This window comes from Salvelinus sp. IW2-2015, linkage group LG35 (assembly GCF_002910315.2).
Source record: "Salvelinus sp. IW2-2015 linkage group LG35, ASM291031v2, whole genome shotgun sequence".
Taxonomy (NCBI): Eukaryota; Metazoa; Chordata; class Actinopteri; order Salmoniformes; family Salmonidae; genus Salvelinus; species Salvelinus sp. IW2-2015.
In genome coordinates this window covers 20,990,946-21,009,719 of record NC_036874.1, presented here as the reverse complement: position 1 = coordinate 21,009,719, position 18,774 = coordinate 20,990,946, and the positions used below count along the sequence as shown (strand labels likewise).

The window sequence follows — 18,774 nt, the reverse complement described above, 5'->3', positions numbered from 1 at the left end:
TATTTAAGTATTTTGTTGTTGTAGTGGGGACAGTAACATTAGTCATCTCAAAAAATTATACTTGGAAGATATATTTTTTAAAGATATTTTTTATGTTCAGCCCACATAATACAATTTAAATGTATGCATTAAGGTGTCTGTAATAGAATACATGTGGCAAAAATGAATGTAGTCATTAATAAATGCATTTCTATGGATTCCAAAATATTTTTTACAATGATAGGCACCTATCAGTCAGTGTATATATAAATAATTGGTGCCAACCCAGTCCCGCCTGCATCCGTGTGCTCTGCTTTTCCCAAAAGGTTCGGTTTGAAACAAACATCGCACCTCATAAACACTTTCCAACTGATCCATAGTAGTTCTGAAATCGTATTCAATGATCTGTTTATTATAGCTTCCTGCAGATTCACTTTTTCTTGAAATATTGAATATCTATAAGAAGGCTTATACATTCAAAATCCTTACTGCGCGAGAAGCGTTGCGCACTCTAGCGGCTTCGTGGGCGAGCGCTCGTGTCACTGGAGGTAGACTAGAGTGCACTGGACACATTGTAGACATGTTCATCCTGTTCAAACCGGGTGTGCCTCATTATGCTTGAACTCACAGAACAATCATGGCCTGGCTGAAAGAAAACACCATGCACTTGTGTCAAGCACTGAACTATAACCTTCAATAGCTTTGTTTTTTTAGGTCCGTTGCCTTTCCTTTCAGATATCAGAAGATCTGTGCTGCAGCTGACCACGTATGACCACTCGCTCTTCCACGGCCAAGTCAGTTGTACCAGCGTCTGGCCTTAGCTTGGGCAACTACCACGGTGGGGTCTTCGGGGTCGTCCTCGTCGGAGTTCGGTTCCTCCTCGAGTTTGACCGCGTGCAGGGCGTAGTTGATGCTGGTGCTCTCTGTCCAGCTCCAGGCCCGTGACAAAGGGTTATACAGCATCCCTCGGATCGACTCCACATGGAAACCATCTGGGACGGAGTGGAGATAGAGAGGAATAGGTCAGACAGAAAAAGAGAGGGATAGGGAAAGAATGGATGAGAAATAAGAGAACGGGACAATTGAAAAGACAGAAAGCGAGAGAATGGATTAGAGAAAGAGAGCGAGAGACAGAGGGTCACACACAACCTCCTATTGGAAAGTGAGAACGACAGAATGAGCCAAACAAAGACACCAGTATGCCTTCAAAAAAAGGAGGCACCAGCACAATAGTAAAAGACCAAAGGAACAGTAGAAAGAGCTAAGAGGAGAGTGAGGAAGAGGAGTAGCGGCATGTGAAGGAAGAGCAGGCAGACTCACTGGACTCCAGCAGGCGCTCCAGCTCCACGGGGCCGACAAACTTATCCCAGTCATGGGTTCCGCTGGGCACGATGCGTAGCACCTCCTCTGCTGCCACGATGGCCAGGGCGTACGACAGCTGGGTCTTGTTGATGGTGGTGATGAAGAGGGAGCCTCCTGGCTGCACACAGGAGGGAGACCGTTACAACCCAGGGTTGTGTTCATTAGGCACCAAACCAGAAGAGACTACCTGGACCGGTACCTGGTCCAATAAGAAATGCTCATTTTCCTTTTCCCGTTGCAAAAATGTTTTTGTTGTTGTTGTTGTTGTGTACACTAATGAATGTGACCCAACAGATGTGTGTCGCTTCGGGTGACGCTATTGTTGTCAATTGAGTGGCAGCGACACAAGTTTGACAGATAAGAATTCAATAGAAAGAAAACTACTGAAAGATCAGGTAAAAGGGGACAGGCTTTGAATGCTTCATCTAACACATCAGAGACTGTACACACAAGTGTTACAAGGAGAGATGAGAGCTGGTTTACATCTCAACCAACGAAGCTATTTGAAACATGACATTGTACAGAGCAAATTATATTTTTGGATGGTCGGTATTAAAAGAGTGGGTGAAAGATTTGGGCCGGACAGAGTGAGAATCTGGATGCAATGGTATTAGAGGAGAGTAGGAAGAGTTGGGCTCGCTCAACTCATTTGTCCTACAACACACTGACCCAGGAAATTGAAGGCATCTGGCCCTCGGACCGATACAGAGGTCAACCTAAAAGATACAGTCGATAGTACAAATCACTCACACACACCACAGATACCTCAATGAAGTGACTGTTCTCTCAGAGAGTACAGTCACACGGCCACATCACACATCAAATGTGAGACGAGTCACATGACCCACCTTGAGCACCTGGTTGCAGCAGAGTGTGAAGGTTTCCAGGTCAGCCAGATGTTCCACCACCTCAGAGGCCACCACCGCATCAAACTGCCCCGCTCCCTTCCCCCCCTTTTCAGAGAGCTCCTCCAGAGTGTTGGCACGGTAACGCACATTGCCACGCAGGTCTGGATCATGCCACGCATGTACCTCCGCTGTCCCAATACTGTCTGCCACCGGGTCAATGCCTAGCACATCTGCCCCCAGTCTACCCAAGGGCTGGGAGGTTGGGAGAGATAGAGGGAGGGTAGAGGAAGTGAGTTTATACATACAGTGCCTTCAGAAAGTTTTTACACATTTTGTTATGTTACAAAGTGGGATTCAAATGTATTTAATTGTCAAATTGTGTCAATGATCCCTACACACAATACCCCGTTATGTCAAAGTGGAATAAAAATGATACTTTTCATAAACATTTTTTAAAATTGTAACACACTAATATATCTTGATTAAATAAGTATTAAACCCCCTGAGTCAATACATGTTAGAATCACCTTTGGCAGCGATTACAGCTGTGAGTGTTTTTGTGTAAGTCTTTAGGAGATTTGCATACCGGGATTGTACAATATTTGCCCATTCTTTTTAAAATGATTCAAGCTCTGTCAAGTTGGTTGTTGATTATTGCTAGACAGCGATTTTCATGTCTTGCCTTTGATTTTCAAGCTGATTTAAGCCAAAACTGTAACTATGCCACTCAGGGAAATTCAATGTCATCTTGGTAAGCAACTCCAGTGTATATTTGCCTTGTGTTTTAGGATATTGTCCTGCTGAAAGGTACATGTGTCTCCCAGTGTCTGGTGGAAAGCAGACTGAACCAGGATTTTCCTCTACGATTTTGCCTGTGCTTAGCTCTATTCCATTTCTTTTCATCCTAAATAACTCCTTAGTCTTTGCCGATGACAAGCATACCCATAACATGATGCAGCCACCACCATGCTTGAACATATGAAGAGTGGTACTCAGTGATGTGTTTGCCCCAAACATAACACTTTGTATTCTGGACAAAAAGTAAATTTCTTTGCCACTTCTGCTACTCTTCTTCCTCACCCTCTTTTTTTGCATTATTTTAGTGCCTTATTGCAAACAGGATGCAATATTTTTATTCTGTACAGGCTTCCTTCTTTTCACTCCGTCATTGAGGTTAGTAGTGTGGAGTAACTACAATGTTGTTGATCCATCCTCAGTTTTCACCTATCACAGCCATTAAAATCATTGGCCTCATGGTGAGATCCCTGAGCAGTTTTATTCCTCTCCGGCAACTGAGTCAGGAAGGACACCTGTATCTTTGTAGTGACTGGGTGTATTGATACACCATCCAAAGTGTAATTAATCACTTCACCATGCTCAAAGGGATATTCAGTCTCTGCTTTTTAAATTTATTTACACTGTGTGCAATGGGTGCCCTTCCAATGGGTGCCCTTCTTTGCGAGTCATTGGTTATCCTCCCTGGTCTCTGTGGTGGAATCTGTGCTTGAAATTCACGTCTCGACTGAGGGACCTTACAGATAATTGTGTGTGTGTGTGTGTGGGGTACAGAGGATGGGGTAGTCATTCAAAAATGTTAAACACTATTATTGCACACAGAGTCTGAGAATTATCATGTGACTTGTTATGTGCATTTTTACTCCTGTACTTATTTAGTTGCCATAAAAGACATTTCAACTTTGAATTTTTAATACATTTGTAAAAAATGAAAACTAAATTCATGATGGGGTATTGTGTGTAGATCAGTGACACAGTCTCAATTGAATCCATTTTTAAACTCATGCTGTACACAAAATGTTTGAAAAAGTCAAGGGGTGTGAATACTTTCTGAAGGCACTAATTGGATTCTAATGGATTCCAGAATAAAACGAGGAATACTTGGCCCTTAAAAGAACACTGTCCGTCTCTAGAGCGACGTGATAGAATGACGCCACGGCAGAGAGAGCGAAAGTGAGTTTATACATATAGATTCTACAATAGAATTACGAATGCCTGACCCTTGAAAGAACACTAACAGTCTATTTGGTGAGTGAAGTGATGGAAGGAAGGTAGAGGAGGCGGGAGAGGTGGCCGGTGGAGATTGCGAGCAATTTCGATATAGAGAATATGAGGAGAGTCGATGAAAGTCCCTGAGACGCAGCGCCCTCTTCTGGCTAAATGTGTGTATGGCGTTGGCACGTGTGTTTACAGCGTAGCGTTGCCTGCTCACCCGCAGCCAATCTCCGTCCTTCCACAGCTGATCTCTTCTGAAGGGAATTTCCCTAACGACACGATTCTCTGAGACAGACTCGTACAGTCTAAAGTCTAACAGACTGTGTGTGTGTCTCTGTCTGTGTGTGTGTGTGATAGAGAGCTATATCAGACCTGAAGTTGTCTCCTCAAATCAAACCAAACTGCTGGTATGTGTTCACTTCAAATAAGAGCAAGGAAACAAAGTTATCAAAAAACTAACAAACACAAACAACCAACTGTCCTTTCCACCAAACCCTGACCAGTCAAATTGAAAAGAAATATGAATGTAGTTGACATTTAAACATATTATTAGCAACTGGTAGAGCAAGGAAAAGGCTTGCATCACAAGCAGAATTGTACTGTACGGGCTACATTCAAAGTGAAGCTAAATCTGATTTGATAGCCTGCAATTCAAACAATTGGAATTTCCAAGCAGGCGTAGAGGGATAGGAGTCTGTCCACAGCAGCATCAGACTGCATATCTATCTCATTCATACACACACACAAAAAAGACACACATTTTACCTCGGTGAGCAGCCCCCCGCCACAGCCTACGTCCAGTATTCTGAGCCCAGCCAGGGGTTTCCCCGGCTGCCACCCGCCATGTGCGTTCAACAGATTATCCCTGAAATAGAGGTCAGAGGTCACACTATGAAAACACACAACCACTCTTTCCACCCCATCCCCAGAGCCACACAGTGCATTCAGAAAGTATTCAGACCCCTTGACTTTTGCACATTTTGTTACGTTACAGCTTTATTCTGAACTTGATTAAATTGTTACTCATCAATCTACACAAAATACCCCATAATGGCAAAGCAAAAACAGGTTTTCAGAAATTAAAAACAGATCACATTTACATAATTATTCAGACCATTTACTCAGTACTTTGTTGAAGCACCTTTGGCAGCGATTACAGCCTCAAGACTTCTTGGGTATGACGCTACAAGCTTGGCACACCTGTATTTGGGGAGTTTCTCCCATTCTTCTCTGCAGATCCTCTCAAGCTCTGTCAGGTTGGATGGGGAGCGTCGCTGCACAGTTATTTTCAGGTCTCTCCAGAGATGTTAGATCGGGTTCAAGTCCAAGCTCTTGTGGGCCACTCAAAGACATTCAGAGACTTGTCCCGAAGCCACTCCTGCGTCGTCTTGGCTGTGTGCTTAGGGTCGTTGTCCTGTTGGAAGGTGAACCTTCGCCCCAGTCTGAGGTCCTGAGCCCTCTGGAGCAGGTTTTCATCAAGGATCTCTCTGTACTTTGCTCTGTTCATATTTCCCTGGATCCTGACTAGTCTCCTAGTCCCTGTCGCTGAAAAACATCCCCACAGCATGATGCTGCCACCACCACGCTTCACCGTAGGGACAGTGCCAGGTTTCCTCCAGACCTGACCCTTGGCATTCAGACCAAAGAGCTCAAATCTTGGTTTTACTGAGGAGTGGCTTACGTCTGGCCACTCTACCATAAAAGGCCTGATTGGTGGAGTACTGCAGAGATGGTTGTCCTTCTGGAAGGTTCTCCCATCTCCATAGAGGAACTCTAGAGCTCTGTCAGAGGGACCAGTGGTCACAGAAGGCCAGCATCCCGGAGTCGCCTCTTCGCTGTTGACGTTGAGACTCGTGTTTTGAGGGTACTATTTAATGAAGCTGCCAGCTGAGGACTTGAGGCGTCTGTTTCTCAAACTAGCCATTAATGTACTTGTCATCTGGCTCAGTTGTGCACCGGGGCCTCCCACTCCTCTTTCTATTCTGGTTAGAGCCAGTTTGCGCTGTTCTGTGAAGGGAGCAGTACACAGCGTTGTACGAGATCTTAAATAAAATAAAAAGTTACGAGGCTAACTGTGGCTGCAGTGCATGCACAGTGCATGGGCTTTCTAATCCTAGTTACAAATAACATCTTCCATTGATTAGATATCTCCTAACGTTTGCCACACACAGAGCGAGGCTCTATGACTGTAGCTAATTGCAGCTTTGAATGATTTAGAATTGGCCAACAACAAGCTACACGCGCCACTCTCCACTCTCGTGAAAAGCTAGAGCATTAGCATAATTTAACAAATTGCGCTCTCTCTCTCTCTCTCGCTCTCTACTACAGCAGTTGTGTTCGGATCTGTATGGGCTCTTCCGGACAAGTCAGTTCAAATTACACATACCATAGACCCGTGACAATAATATCAGAGCCGACCCATGACCTTATTTCGAATTATGAATCCAGACCCGAGTATTCGGGTACAAGTGGAGCCGTGAAGATTTGGAACTGGCTCCGACATAGATTCTACGTCTAAAGTAGCCCCAAGACACTGGATGATTGTGGCATCTTTAATATGCAATGGCGTGAATAATGGGGGTGAATAAACCACTAGGCATACACACGCGCACCGTATGAAAGGCACCCTGAGGTCGTTCATTGAGTGGAGGGCTGCGAAGTCTCCCTGCTCGTTCCACCACTTGTTGGCGAGAAGCTGGAACCTCTTCACCTCATTTGGGTCCACAGTGGTCCTGGAGGCGGCGCGAAACCTGCAGATGCAAAACAGTTGTCATCAGCTACTCAAATACTGACATGTATTAGACATCGGGGACGTCCCAGGTCGTCTCTGTTGCAGTCACACAGCGTAGAGCTCACATTGGCTGGGTCATATATTCGTTAGTGCACACACTGGGCGCAACGGCAGGATAAATTGACTAAGGGAGCAGTGAGGGCGAACTATTTTGGGGGGGGCTCATGCATTAAAATTATATTGAATTCTGCTTATATTACACTATACTAAATTAAACATGAAGTTAAAATGCTGAGACAGAGACCTTTGAGTGCTTTTGAAGTGACAGGTTGGAGCGAAATCTGTAGCCCATCTCCTCTGCAATGTAGCAGCACAATAGACAGTGCCCTACACACTTAAACAAGGCTATTTTGGTCATGAATATAGGCTACAAGATAGAGTAATTCATCCATTACAAACAGCCCATGTGAATGTCTTACCAAAATAATGCAAATTAAATGCTGAAAGAAGTGACAGGTAGGCGAGAAATCTCCGCCGCGTTCTATCAGCACCATGGACAGCGCCCTACACACTACAGAAAGACAGCCGAAACCCTATTTTCTGAAATGACGCCACTGGCTATACAACCAAGATTTTGATTGAAACCAACCAGCCAGATCGTTTGTTACCTTTTCAGAAGTTGCGGCCTCTGTGACGCTCTGTGGAACTCCTTGAGTAATCGATCATTCCATTCTCCCCGAAATCTTCCCCCTCTAATGCCAGTTGGATTAGCTGAGCTTTCCTAGTGAGTAGCATGCTTCTTCTGTGCTGACTGAACACATTTGTCAAAGTGGAATCAGCTGTGGACACTCCACTCATGAGCCCTATGATTTAAATTTTGAATATTGCGTGACATGTATGTGGCGTTGTGGGTTATGGTGCCAAACACCTTGCCAAGTTCCTTGTCTTTTCGTAGAGTATTTTCCATCATAGACAGAAAAAGTCTACTGCCACCCCACCCGACTCAATCATATCCAATGTCCCCCTCAGTGGTTACTGGTTTAATATATACTGTATATATATATATATATATATATATATATATATATATATATATATATATATTCAACCACAAGGGTGTACTAATGAGCTATGAGTTTTAAAAAATCATAATAGAGGACAAATATTATTTCAGTGTAGATAAGGGGAGGCCTGTTTAAAATGAAAACATGCCAGCCAGACAAGCCAGTGTACGAATCAAATGTATTTGCATATGAATGGAACGGAAATTTGTCTGACTTTGTGATCTGTAAGGTAAGTAACATTGATGTGTGGGGAGGGGGCATTGAAATTATATATTTTTTTACCCTGATGCCTGTTAATTCATAAAAAGCACAAGATGGTAAATAACATTAATCGCAATGGTTAAGCCTTTGCCAATTAATAGGAATAAATTTAGCCTAATTGGTAGCAAATATGACGTGGAGGAGAGTAAGTATCCTAATCAGGCTTTTGTTTGTCAAATCCAGATTAAATATAGGTCTTCATGTGTATCAAATCTGTAGGCGATTTTGGGCTAAATCAATGACAAACAGCTGAAATGTTCAGGCTTCATCATGATCTGTGATCAGAACAGGCTGGGGTTTTTTCGCTTCCGTTTAGTCTAAGGATATGCGCAACAACGCAACCGCACTGAATTGAATAGCCTGATTCAATGGGATTCTCCTGAATAATAAAATGTTTTTATCTGTTAAGCTGTTTGGTCTATGCATAGACCCATATCGATTCAAACTTTTTGGTATTTTGCGGTAGGCATAGCTCTAAATTGCAGAGCATTTAATAAACCAACATTTTCCTGTGATGTTGAGGCTAAGCAAGATCTATAGGCTAGTAGACTATGCGGAAATAATCGTGGAGTTAATCATTGTTATAGCCTAGATCACTTTATATAGTCTGGACCGTTGCTTTTCCTATGGCTAAGAAAACGTGGTAGCATATGCTTTTTGCTCGTCTCTATAACAAGGGTTAGGCCTATATCCTCACATACCCCCTCAATTTGAACCCTGCTTTTAACCATAAGACATCTTCACAGAAATGTATAGCCTAAGGATTGCATGGTGACAGTGATTGTGTCTGTTAATCCGGTAAACTGGGAAGTGGGGGGAAAAACGAGGTCAAATCATGACATCAGTGATTTTCACGTCAGCGAAAGATGCCAGAATTTCTGAATTGGAATTCTGAGTTGGATGACCGTTCAAAACAAAACAAATCCCAGTCTGAGCTCGTCCCCCCCAGATTTCCCAGTTGTCTTGAACGCACTGAAGTCGGAAGTCAGAGATTGACGACTTCCGAGTTGTTTTGATTGTGCCACTAGAGACCTAGGCTACCTTTTGTTTCTGAATAAGACTACCTCCAACAAAGAAGCCCTTGTGTCTGTATTGAGGTGAGAAATAGGCATATCTAGACAGTAATGGTGGCTGGCTGCGATATCAACTAGCCTAATAAGTTTTGTATTGAGGTGATAGCCCTATTTTTGCTAAATCGACAAATGAAATGGTACATGTGACGTGATGTGAACGCATCGGCAGTTTGACGCCTTAGAAACAAACTTGTCTCCATTGACAGTCCATGTTAATTCATGGCAGTATTTTATGGCACTAGGAAGACGTTTGGGGACTTGGTGAGAGGTATTAGTAGCCTCACGAGGCTTAATTATGTCATGAATCACCCCCCATAGAAACCCTACATCCACACACACACACACGCTGTGTGTGTTCATTGTGAGATACAGATTTGGCGCAAACTTGTCACTCAATCATTTGAACTTTTTTACTATTTTTGTTTATATAGGGCCATAAAACTAGAATGAGGGGGCACATGTATGGCACACACAGAAGCTCAACTAAACAGTCCATACAACACTGGAGAACATTTGGAATAATCAGATTTGCTAATGCGTACAATTATGAATACAACCCCGGGGTGTAATAATTAGTGCACACAATAGCAAAACGTTTCGCAACGAAAACTAGTTTCTATTCACGTAGGCCCCTCCCCGTTTGCTTTCTAGTCTAGTGATGAAAAACCATGCAGCGCTCTTGAGATGCTCAGCACGGCTGCAAAAAAGACTACCTGGAACGAAACCATTTTCCCGTCAGCATGGAGTTAGTTAGAGAAACTGAGTACATGTGCAATCGCTAAGACCCTCATACCACATCTGCAAACTAAAATGTAAGTGTACCATACCTCACAACCGCGAAACCAATTTGAGAGCGACGCTCCAGAAACTGCGTGTGATGTTTACATACCGAAGTCCGAGCTGAAGTTGTAGTGTCATTCACCACACTTGTTAAACAGCGGGTACAAAACCCTAAGATGAACCGTCCAAACTTCTTTGAATACATGTTGTCTGTTTTTTACATGTATATTTCTGTTCGGTATCTACAGGTCAATGTGACCGTGGTGTGCTCCTTCTCTTACTGTTCGAGTGGAACCACTGCTGTGCACAGACGGTTCCTACTAGCTACTGTTTCCGGACACAATCTACTCCAGTTACATATTATTATATTGTATAAAAGCTCAATTAAGCCAACACTATGCGTTCAGTAATATATAAATGATTAAATACAACTGTAACGTAGCCTGTTCTAAAGTAAGGTGGGGCGGTGATACATTTTGATGATTGATGTTGTGTTGAACATATGCACAATATATACAAAAGTATGTGGACACCCCTTCAAATGAGTGGATTCGGCTATTTCAGGCACACCCGTTGCTGACAGGTGTATAAAATCGAGCACACAGCCATGCAATCTCATTTCCAACAAGTAAATTCATCAAATGTCTGCCCTGCTAGAGCTGCTCTAGTCAACTGTAAGTACTGTTATTATCAACTAGTGATGCGAAGGTGAACGTTGGGAGCCGACCTCGAATATAAAAAAAAAGCCGAATCTATTTATAAACATTTAAAAAAAATTAAGATATGAATAATCAAAAGATTTAAATTGATATAATTAATTCAAAGAACGAAAAAATAAATAAAATAGGCCTAAATGCTCAAGCGCACACATTCGTTCTGACTGTCTGCTCAGTCTAACAGCCTCACTTGTTGTTCCTGTCAATCAGACACGCAGTGTCAACCAATGAACCAAAGATGCGTGAGGGAGGGCCGAGCCAACTCACTCACAGTCACACACTTAGCAACCGAGGAGAGAGAGGAAGGACAGCTGTGAAAACAACAGCTGGGAAATGAGTCGGAAGCACAGTAGCATTTGGATACATTTTAATCATGTAGACAATGTTAGAGCACAGTGTAGAATTTGCCAAAACAAAATCTCATATAAAGCCGGTTCTACGCACAACCTACACCGGCATATGTGAACTGTGCACCCAACTGTGAAGCTAGCTGTAGCGGAGCTTCGAGAAACTAGCGGGCCTGCTAGTGATAGTGGTGGAGCCAGCACCTCCACACGTGGAGATGTATCCACTCAGTCAAGTAGGCCTACTCCGCGACCCACAGCAACGCAGTCTTCTATGGACCAGTTTATGCCAAACGTCTATGTCTGTAGCAAAACAAGGCCAAAATGATATTGCATTGGCTAAAATGATTGTCACCGATTTCCAGCCATTTTCGTGGGTGGAGGACAGAGGTTTTAGAAATTATAGCAATAGTCTAAATTCAATGTACACAATTCCAAGCAGGAAAACCCTTTCAAAATCACGTATTCAACATTCTGTACAAGAGCACACAGGCTTAAGTGCGGGAAAGAGTCCAAAAAGCTACTGCAGTTTGCCTTACCACTGACTGCTGGACATCAAGGGTAACCACTTCTTACATGTCACTTCATTGAAGATTTTTCGATGTCTAGCTGTCTTCTGTACTGCTTTGAGTTCAGTGACAGACACACCTCAGAGAACTTGGCAGAGGAACTGTTGAGAATGGCCAGAGAATGACAAGTAGATGGAAAAGTGGTCTGTTGTGTTAGCGACAGTGCAGCTAACATAACCAAAGCCAAGAAAGCAGCTGTGGAATACTTCCACAGGAGCACAGTAGGTGCTGAAAAACTAAAGTCTACACCACGCCAGATGAGGATGCCTGAGCTGAGGCCTAAACAAGACTGCACTCCAAGGTGGAATTCAACATTTTATATGTTGAAGCTGTTTCTTGAGTCAAAGGATGCCATCATCTCTACCCTGGCCATTGTCAATGCACCTGTTGATGCTCTGACCCAAGAGGAATGAGAGGTGGTGGAGGAGGTGTGCGGAGTCCTGGAATCCTTTGAGCAGGTCACTGTGGAGATCAGTGGAGAGGTACAGTAAGCAGTTATTACTACATCATTATTTAATCCAGTATTATATATGTATATGAGCAGTAGATGAGAATGTAGTATCAGTAGACAAAACATGAACCTGAACTAATAAGTTACTGTTCTCTCTTTTCAGCTATGTGACAGCCTCAAAAATGATACTCCTGTGTCAGGGTCTGCAGAGAATTACAGCCAGCCGCCAGAGAGAAGCAAATATAACCACAGGACATCTGACAGAGTTGATGGACACCCTATGGAGAAGCCCCTCCAAAGATCTGCAGATCCTCTGAGCTGGTGGAAGAACAAGACCTCTGTCTACCCACGGCTTACTAAAGTCATGACAGGGGGACTCTGCATAGTGGCCACATCCGTTCCCTCTGAGAGGGTCTTCTCGAAAACAGGACAAATAATTACTGAGAGAAGAAACCGCATCAGCCCCTCGAAAGTGAGGCAGCTTGCATTTCTGAATGCAAATCTCTCATCAAAGCAACATATGGTCAGCATTGCTGTGTGCTGCTGGTTATATGGCAATAAAGAAGAGAGAAAAGAGGGACCATCTGTGACAGAACTGCACATTTAAGAGTGGCCTTTTACAGTACCCAGCACAAGGTGCACCTGTGTAATTATCATGCTGTTTAATCAGCTTCTACATATGCCACACCTGTCAGGTGGATGAATTATCTTGGCCAAGGAGAAACGCTCACTAACAAGGATATAAACAAATTGGTGGACAAGATGAGAAACTTTTTTTTCAACTCATGAAACATGGGACCAACATTTCATATGTTGCATTTTTATTTTGTTCAGTATATATAAAATAAAGTGAATTTGTAGTGTTCATATAGCTAAACTAACAAAATGTTCCTCTTTGCCTTTAGAATGTCTAAAAGACCATTCAAAATGATCAATATGAATAATGGCATGTTATCAATTGCACTCAATCCAAATTACTGCAGGTTTAATGATAACCACCCACCCCCCAATAAAGAAAATACACAGAACAAGGGATCATTTCAGTTTTATTCAACAATTTACATTAATACATTTATCCTGTTAAGCTTTTTAAAATGACACATCTTTCCAAGATTCTACAGACTACAAAGCTTCCGAGCTTTGCATGATAGAAGGCAAAAAACCTAGCATTCAAAATGTCCTGTTTGCCGACTTGCCCTTAAAAATAACATATTTACAAAGATAGAAGGTTGGGGGGAGTGGAGAGTTCACCTACACCATTGCCTCTATAATGAGACAAGCCTGTTAAACTCATGGAATTTAAAAGTAAGTGCACAGATCAGGGAGCCCTGCGCTCCTCAACGCCTACGCCTGGCGGGAGACGGGGACCTGAAACAGACGCAAAGGGGAACATTAATGGTGCTGCACCACACACACACACACACACTCATGCAAAATGACACACAGGCAAAAGAAACAGTCACACCCTCACTGGGGCCCTGTTAACATCAGCTCATCATGAGGACAATATATTGCATTGATTTCTGAATGAACTTTCCTTTGGGAAGAACAGTTACTACATTCACACAAGGCACTAAAATAGATTGATATGCTGCACATGCCCAACAGGGGGCACTATTATGGAGACAGCGGAACAGAAACTTGGCCACAAATGGTTCCTTTTTTTTAACACATCATGAAAATATTAATTATTTATCTTTGTAAGGTAGCCTTGAGCCCTGACAGAGAACAAGGAAAGTTGTGCAAAAAAAATATTACTGGGCAGTCCGCCTCCAATATGACACACACACAACAGAAACATGATACAACAGAAAAATAAATGGTAAAAAATGGAATACTACCTTGATCGTGACTTAGACTTGTTTTTGCGGCTTGCCTTCTTACCAGACTTGTGACATTTTTCCGTTGATCTTGAGCGGCTACGTTTGGATTTCTTAAACTTCTTTTCCTTGCTAAGCTCGGGGGTGGGGGACCTGCTCGACTCCGAGTCGGAGTACCTCTTGCTAGATTTGGCAGAGCCCTTCTTGCTAGCCTTGCTATCCTGACGGGAGTGCTTGTCACCCTGAGGGTCTGTGTGATCGCTGCTCTCTTTCCTTTTCTTGGATTTTCCGTTGCTCTCCTCCGCCACCACAGAGCTCACCTCCCTATCCCTCTCTTTCTCCTTCCCCCTCTCCTTTTCCTTCCCCTTCTCCTTTTCCCGCTCTTTCTCTTTGGCTTTCTGCCTCTCCTTCTTCCTATCTGACTCTTTCTCCTTCTCCTTCTTCTTCTCTTTCTCCTTCTTGTCGTGGCTGCCGCTCCGGTCTTTCTTCCTGTCCCTATCCTTGCTGGAGGCTTTCTGCTTGTGCTTGCTGCTGTGACTGTCCCTGCGCTCCCTGCTCCTCTTCCTGTCTCTGTCCCTCTCCTTGTCCCTGCTCTTGCTGCGGCTGTCCCTGCGCTCCCTGCTCCTCTTCCTGTCTCTGTCCCTCTCCTTGTCCCTGCTCTTGCTGCGGCTGGCCCTGTCCTTGGACCTGCTCTTGCCTCCTCTGCTGACCCTTCGCTCTCGAGAGTGGCTGCGGTTCCGGTGGCGGGCAGAGCGATCTGCGCTGTGGTTCCGACTGCCCTTCCTCCTCTCCCGGGCCTTGTCGCCGCTGCGCTCCCCGTGACGTCTGTGGGAGCCGCGACTGTGGCTGCGCCGGCCGCCACCGCGGGCCCTGTGCGAGGAGGAGCGGCTGCGCCTCCTCTTCCTCCGGGGCGAGGAGGAGCGCGAAGAGGAGCGTGAGGAGGCTGAGGATGATGAGGAGAAGGAAGACGATTGGCTGCTGGCACTGCTGGAGCTGGAGCTGCTGCTGCGTCCGTTGCTGGGGGAACCGCTGGTGCCTCGCTCCTTACCCCGACCCACCTGCCTGACCTCGTTGCTAACCTCAGGCTCACTGCGGGACCTGCGTCTCTCTGCTGTGGGTTCCGCCTCCCTCTCTCTCACTTCCTGTTTGTGGAGGCTCTCTAACTGGCCCTCGTCATAATCCCCCCTCTCTCTGCTCACTCTGTCCAGTGCCATCTCTTCTGGAAGACAGACAGAAAACAAAACATATATGTTAAACTCAAAGACAACGTCACCACTGCTTATTGATACTGCCTTTAGTTCCCTCACCACGTGCGTGCTGCGCCTCCTGCGCTTGTCTCTCCTGCAGCTCCCTCTCCTTACGTCGGAAGGCGTCTATCTTCTCCCGGATACGGTGGTGCAGCTCCTCCTCGTCCGTGTCGGAGGACTCGGACGCCTGGGCGCTGTGCTCCTCCTCGTCCTCACTCAAGTCCGAGCCATAGTCGCCAAGTCCACCTGCCACAACAGAGCCCCCAGCTTTTTGAGCAAGACTGCAGCAACTAGCCATACACCCAACCAAGCTTCCCATCAAAGATGAGCCTACTGTCTGTCTGTTTTCAACTGAACCCCACTGACACCCCACTTACTGTGAGATGGCATGCTCTTTAGTGTTCTGATAAGAAAATACTTTGTAAATCTAAGGCAAAGACACTCAAACTGTGCTGTGAAGGATTGCAACATTTCAGAAACATTCCCCCAAATTCCCAGTTTTATCAGAAATCCCGGGAGAAGAATTGCAGTTTGGAGAATTCCCTCACAGCTAATTCCCTTCCAAACGGAATAAAAAATAAATGTTTTTGGTAATGTTTGGGGAATTTTGCAACCCTAGCTGTGAGGTGGACCCTTCCCTTCGGCTGCCTCAGTCACTCTTCTGAGCTACTAAAGCAGTGAGGGGACAGGGGTTTGAGCTCTGATTCTTACCCAGCAACACCCCCCACCCCCCAAACCTCCCCCCCCCCGCCTGGAAGAAAAGAAGGGCGACTCACCAATGCCGATCAGAGAAGTCAGTGCACTTGACTGTGCCAGCTGTTTGGCAGGCGCTTTGATTCACATCAACAACAGGAACAACATGTTAAAACACATAGAGCCACCATAGAGACAGCCACCATAGAGAAGTCTCTAGAGAAGGGGGCACAGATAATGCACTATTCACAAGAGCGGTCTTTGGAAACCAAAAAATTAAATAAAATAAAAAATAATGACAAAAACGGAGAGAAGAGAAGGGGTTAACAAACAACGTCTGTCACACACATTCAAAGTCAAGACAGTTGGAATAGGGGAGAAGAACCACTCTGTACTAATGCACTAGTGTCAGATAAACGGGGACAAGTCACTTGAATCTGATCTATAGGTGAGTGTATGTTATAAAGTCAATGGGTTCAGAAACACAGTCATTCAGGAGGACCTTCAGGAGCAACAACCAGGGAAAACAGCTTAGGTTACTGTTGTTTTGTTTTAAATACACCAGCTGCTCGGCTGTCTTTACCAGGGCCATTTTCTTTTTCTTCCGTTGCATTAGCAGAGAATGGTTGAAGATGCATATGATCACATTTTGAAAATACTTCCAAGTTTGCCACTCAATTACCCTGACTTACGGAGATGAATTGAGTGACGTTTTCAGACTATATAAAACAGGCTTAAACATGATGTCTTTGTGACAGGCACAGATGATGCGTGGGCTCGAGGAGATGGGGGTAAGCAGACCTTTGGTGGCTTTGCGGTGCGTCTCTTTGGCCACAGTTTGGATCTCTTCGTTGGTGACCTCCAGTAGGATTTCCGTCAGCAGAGTTTTAGTCACAATCATCTTTGGAGAGAAACGTGAGAAAAGGCTCTGACATGAGTTAATGATAATCATTTGTTTGTTAAGAGGGCAATTATTTTGCAATCTTGGATAGGATGTTTTTTAAAATATATATTGAAATTCGTGAACAAGGACCACTAATTTCAGAGCTGCCATTTGAGCACCAGGGCTCTATAACATAACACAAAATAACGTATAACAAAAGACATCCTAATAGGGCTGGACGATATGGCCGAAAAATTACATATAGATTTTTATTCAAACTTAAAGGCGATTTACGATATATACATTGTAGTTTTTTGTTCATGTTTTCTCCAAATAAGCTTTGTTGTACAATTAAAAGGTCCAATATATTGATCTAATGAATTCAGGGCTTGTGAAATTATACCTAGGCTAAACGTAAGCCTTCCACAACCCACTAATAATTGTAACATTTGATAAAGAGTTTAACCTGCTTTTTTTGCAATAATAACTGATCTGGAGTTCAAGTCTGTCTATCAAAATGTCATTTCTGTTACAAATTTAACCAGAACCATGCATAATGCAGTTCTTGTAGCAGGCATTATAGAAAACTAACACAGGTCACAAACAATCTCTCAAGCACAAGCCCACGTGCTAGTGAATAGCCAGCTAATCTTTATATTTCAAATTAACTTGGATCTATTTGCTAGCTAACAAGACAGAACAGTTGAATTGCTAGGAACACACTTCTGTCCGTCTCCAACTGTTTGAACAGCGTGCTAGCCTGTCCATTTTGTTCAGAATGGCATACCTTATTTCTCAGAATGAGAACATCCTCTACTGACGGGATGAGATCAATATCCTTCCAGGATACCCCGGCCAGGTCGATTAGAAGGCCTGCTCGCTGAAGTGTTCAGGGAGCGTTTGACAGTGATGAGTGGAGGTCGTTTGACCGCTGACCCATTACGGATGCAGGCAATGAGCAGTGATCGCTGAGATCTTGGTTGAAAACAGCAGAGGTGTATTTGGAGGGCAAGTTTGTTAGGATGATATCTATGAGGGTACCGTGTTTACGGAATTGGGTGGTACCTGGTAGGTTCATTGATAATTTGTGTGAGATTGAGGGCATCAAGCTTAGATTGTAGGGTGGCTGGGGTGTTGAGCATGTTCAAATTTAGGTCGCCTAGCAGCACGAGCTCTGAGATAGATGGGGGCAATCAGTTCACTATAGTGTCCAGAGCACAGCTGGGGCAGAGGGTGGTCTATAGCAGGCGGCAACGGTGAGAGACTTGTTTTTAGAGAGGTGGATTTTAAAAGTAGAAGTTCAAATGTTTGGAACAGACCTGGATAGTATAACAGAACTCTGCAGGCAGTCTTTGCAGTAGATTGAAACACCGCCCCTTTGGCCGTTCTATCTTGTCTGAAAAATCTTGTAATTGGGGATGAAAATGTCTGAATTTTTGGTGGTCTTTCTAAGCCAGGATTCAGACACGGCTAAAACATCCGGTTGGCAGAGTGTGCTAAAGCAGTGAACAAAACAAACTAGGGAGGAGGCTTCTAATGTTAACAGATGAAGCCAAGGCTATTACGGTTACAGAAGTCATCAAAAGAGAGCGCCTGGGAATAGGAGTGGAGCCAGGTACTGCAGGGCCTGGATTCAACCCTACATCACCAGAGGAACAGAGGAGAGTAGGATAAGGGTACGGCTAAAAGCTATGAGAATTGGTCGCCTAGAGCTACTAGAGCAGAGAGTAAAAGGAGGTTTCTGGGGGCGATAAAATAGTTTAAAGGAATAATGTACAGACAAAGGTATGGTAGGATGTGAATACAGTGGAGGTAAACCTAGGTATTGAGTGATGATGAGAGAGATATTGTCTCTAGAAACATCATTGAAACCAGGTGATGTCATCGCATATGTGGGTGGTGGAACTGAGAGGTTGGATATGGATTAGAGACAGGGCTAAGAA

At 44.2% G+C, this 18,774-nt stretch overlaps 2 protein-coding genes and 1 long non-coding RNA gene across 8 annotated transcripts in view; 1 reads left to right on the top strand and 2 right to left on the bottom strand.

Annotated features, from left to right (window-relative positions):
* Window positions 1-81: 81 nt before the first annotated feature.
* LOC111959183 (ubiquinone biosynthesis O-methyltransferase, mitochondrial) lies at window positions 82-10,313 on the bottom strand. The gene is made up of 6 exons (XM_023980669.2): window positions 10,156-10,313; window positions 6,812-6,949; window positions 4,965-5,064; window positions 2,190-2,441; window positions 1,300-1,459; window positions 82-971 (listed from the first exon to the last, which is right to left on the bottom strand). Exons 1-6 carry the CDS (start codon window positions 10,311-10,313, stop codon window positions 775-777), a joined length of 1,005 nt encoding a protein of 334 aa, XP_023836437.1. The 3' UTR covers window positions 82-774.
* A 220-nt stretch (window positions 10,314-10,533) lies between these two features.
* Window positions 10,534-13,627, top strand: LOC139023720 (uncharacterized). Its single transcript, XR_011474860.1, has 2 exons — window positions 10,534-12,219; window positions 12,352-13,627. It is a non-coding gene; the product is annotated as an uncharacterized lncRNA (long non-coding RNA).
* Window positions 13,218-18,774, bottom strand: part of LOC111958566 (arginine/serine-rich protein PNISR) — a 12,932-nt gene continuing 7,375 nt past the window's right edge. For 4 of the 6 annotated variants that reach the window (XM_023979826.2, XM_023979827.2, XM_023979825.2 and 1 more), the window contains exons 8-12: window positions 16,750-16,849; window positions 16,032-16,085; window positions 15,316-15,501; window positions 14,030-15,227; window positions 13,218-13,556 (exon numbers count right to left, since the gene is read on the bottom strand). In XM_023979826.2, coding sequence (XP_023835594.1) covers window positions 13,526-13,556; window positions 14,030-15,227; window positions 15,316-15,501; window positions 16,032-16,085; window positions 16,750-16,849 — 1,569 coding nt within the window. In that variant the 3' untranslated portion in view covers window positions 13,218-13,525. Of the gene's footprint in view, window positions 13,557-14,029; window positions 15,228-15,315; window positions 15,502-16,031; window positions 16,165-16,749; window positions 16,850-18,774 lie in introns of those variants that run through there. The other 2 variants (XM_023979828.2, XR_002876557.2) reach the window with 2 other exon arrangements.

What these genes read in the sequence shown, in the direction of transcription:
- LOC111959183 (XM_023980669.2), bottom strand. Translation starts at nt 10,313, where the DNA reads ATGTATTCAAAGAAGTTTGGACGGTTCATCTTAGGGTTTTGTACCCGC. An exon ending in ATTGGTTTCGCGGTTGTGAG is followed by an intron (nt 6,950 to 10,155) that starts GTATGGTACACT and finishes TTGCATCTGCAG; the next exon opens with GTTTCGCGCCGCCTCCAGGA. An exon ending in CTCAGGGTGCCTTTCATACG is followed by an intron (nt 5,065 to 6,811) that starts GTGCGCGTGTGT and finishes CCTCTATTTCAG; the next exon opens with GGATAATCTGTTGAACGCAC.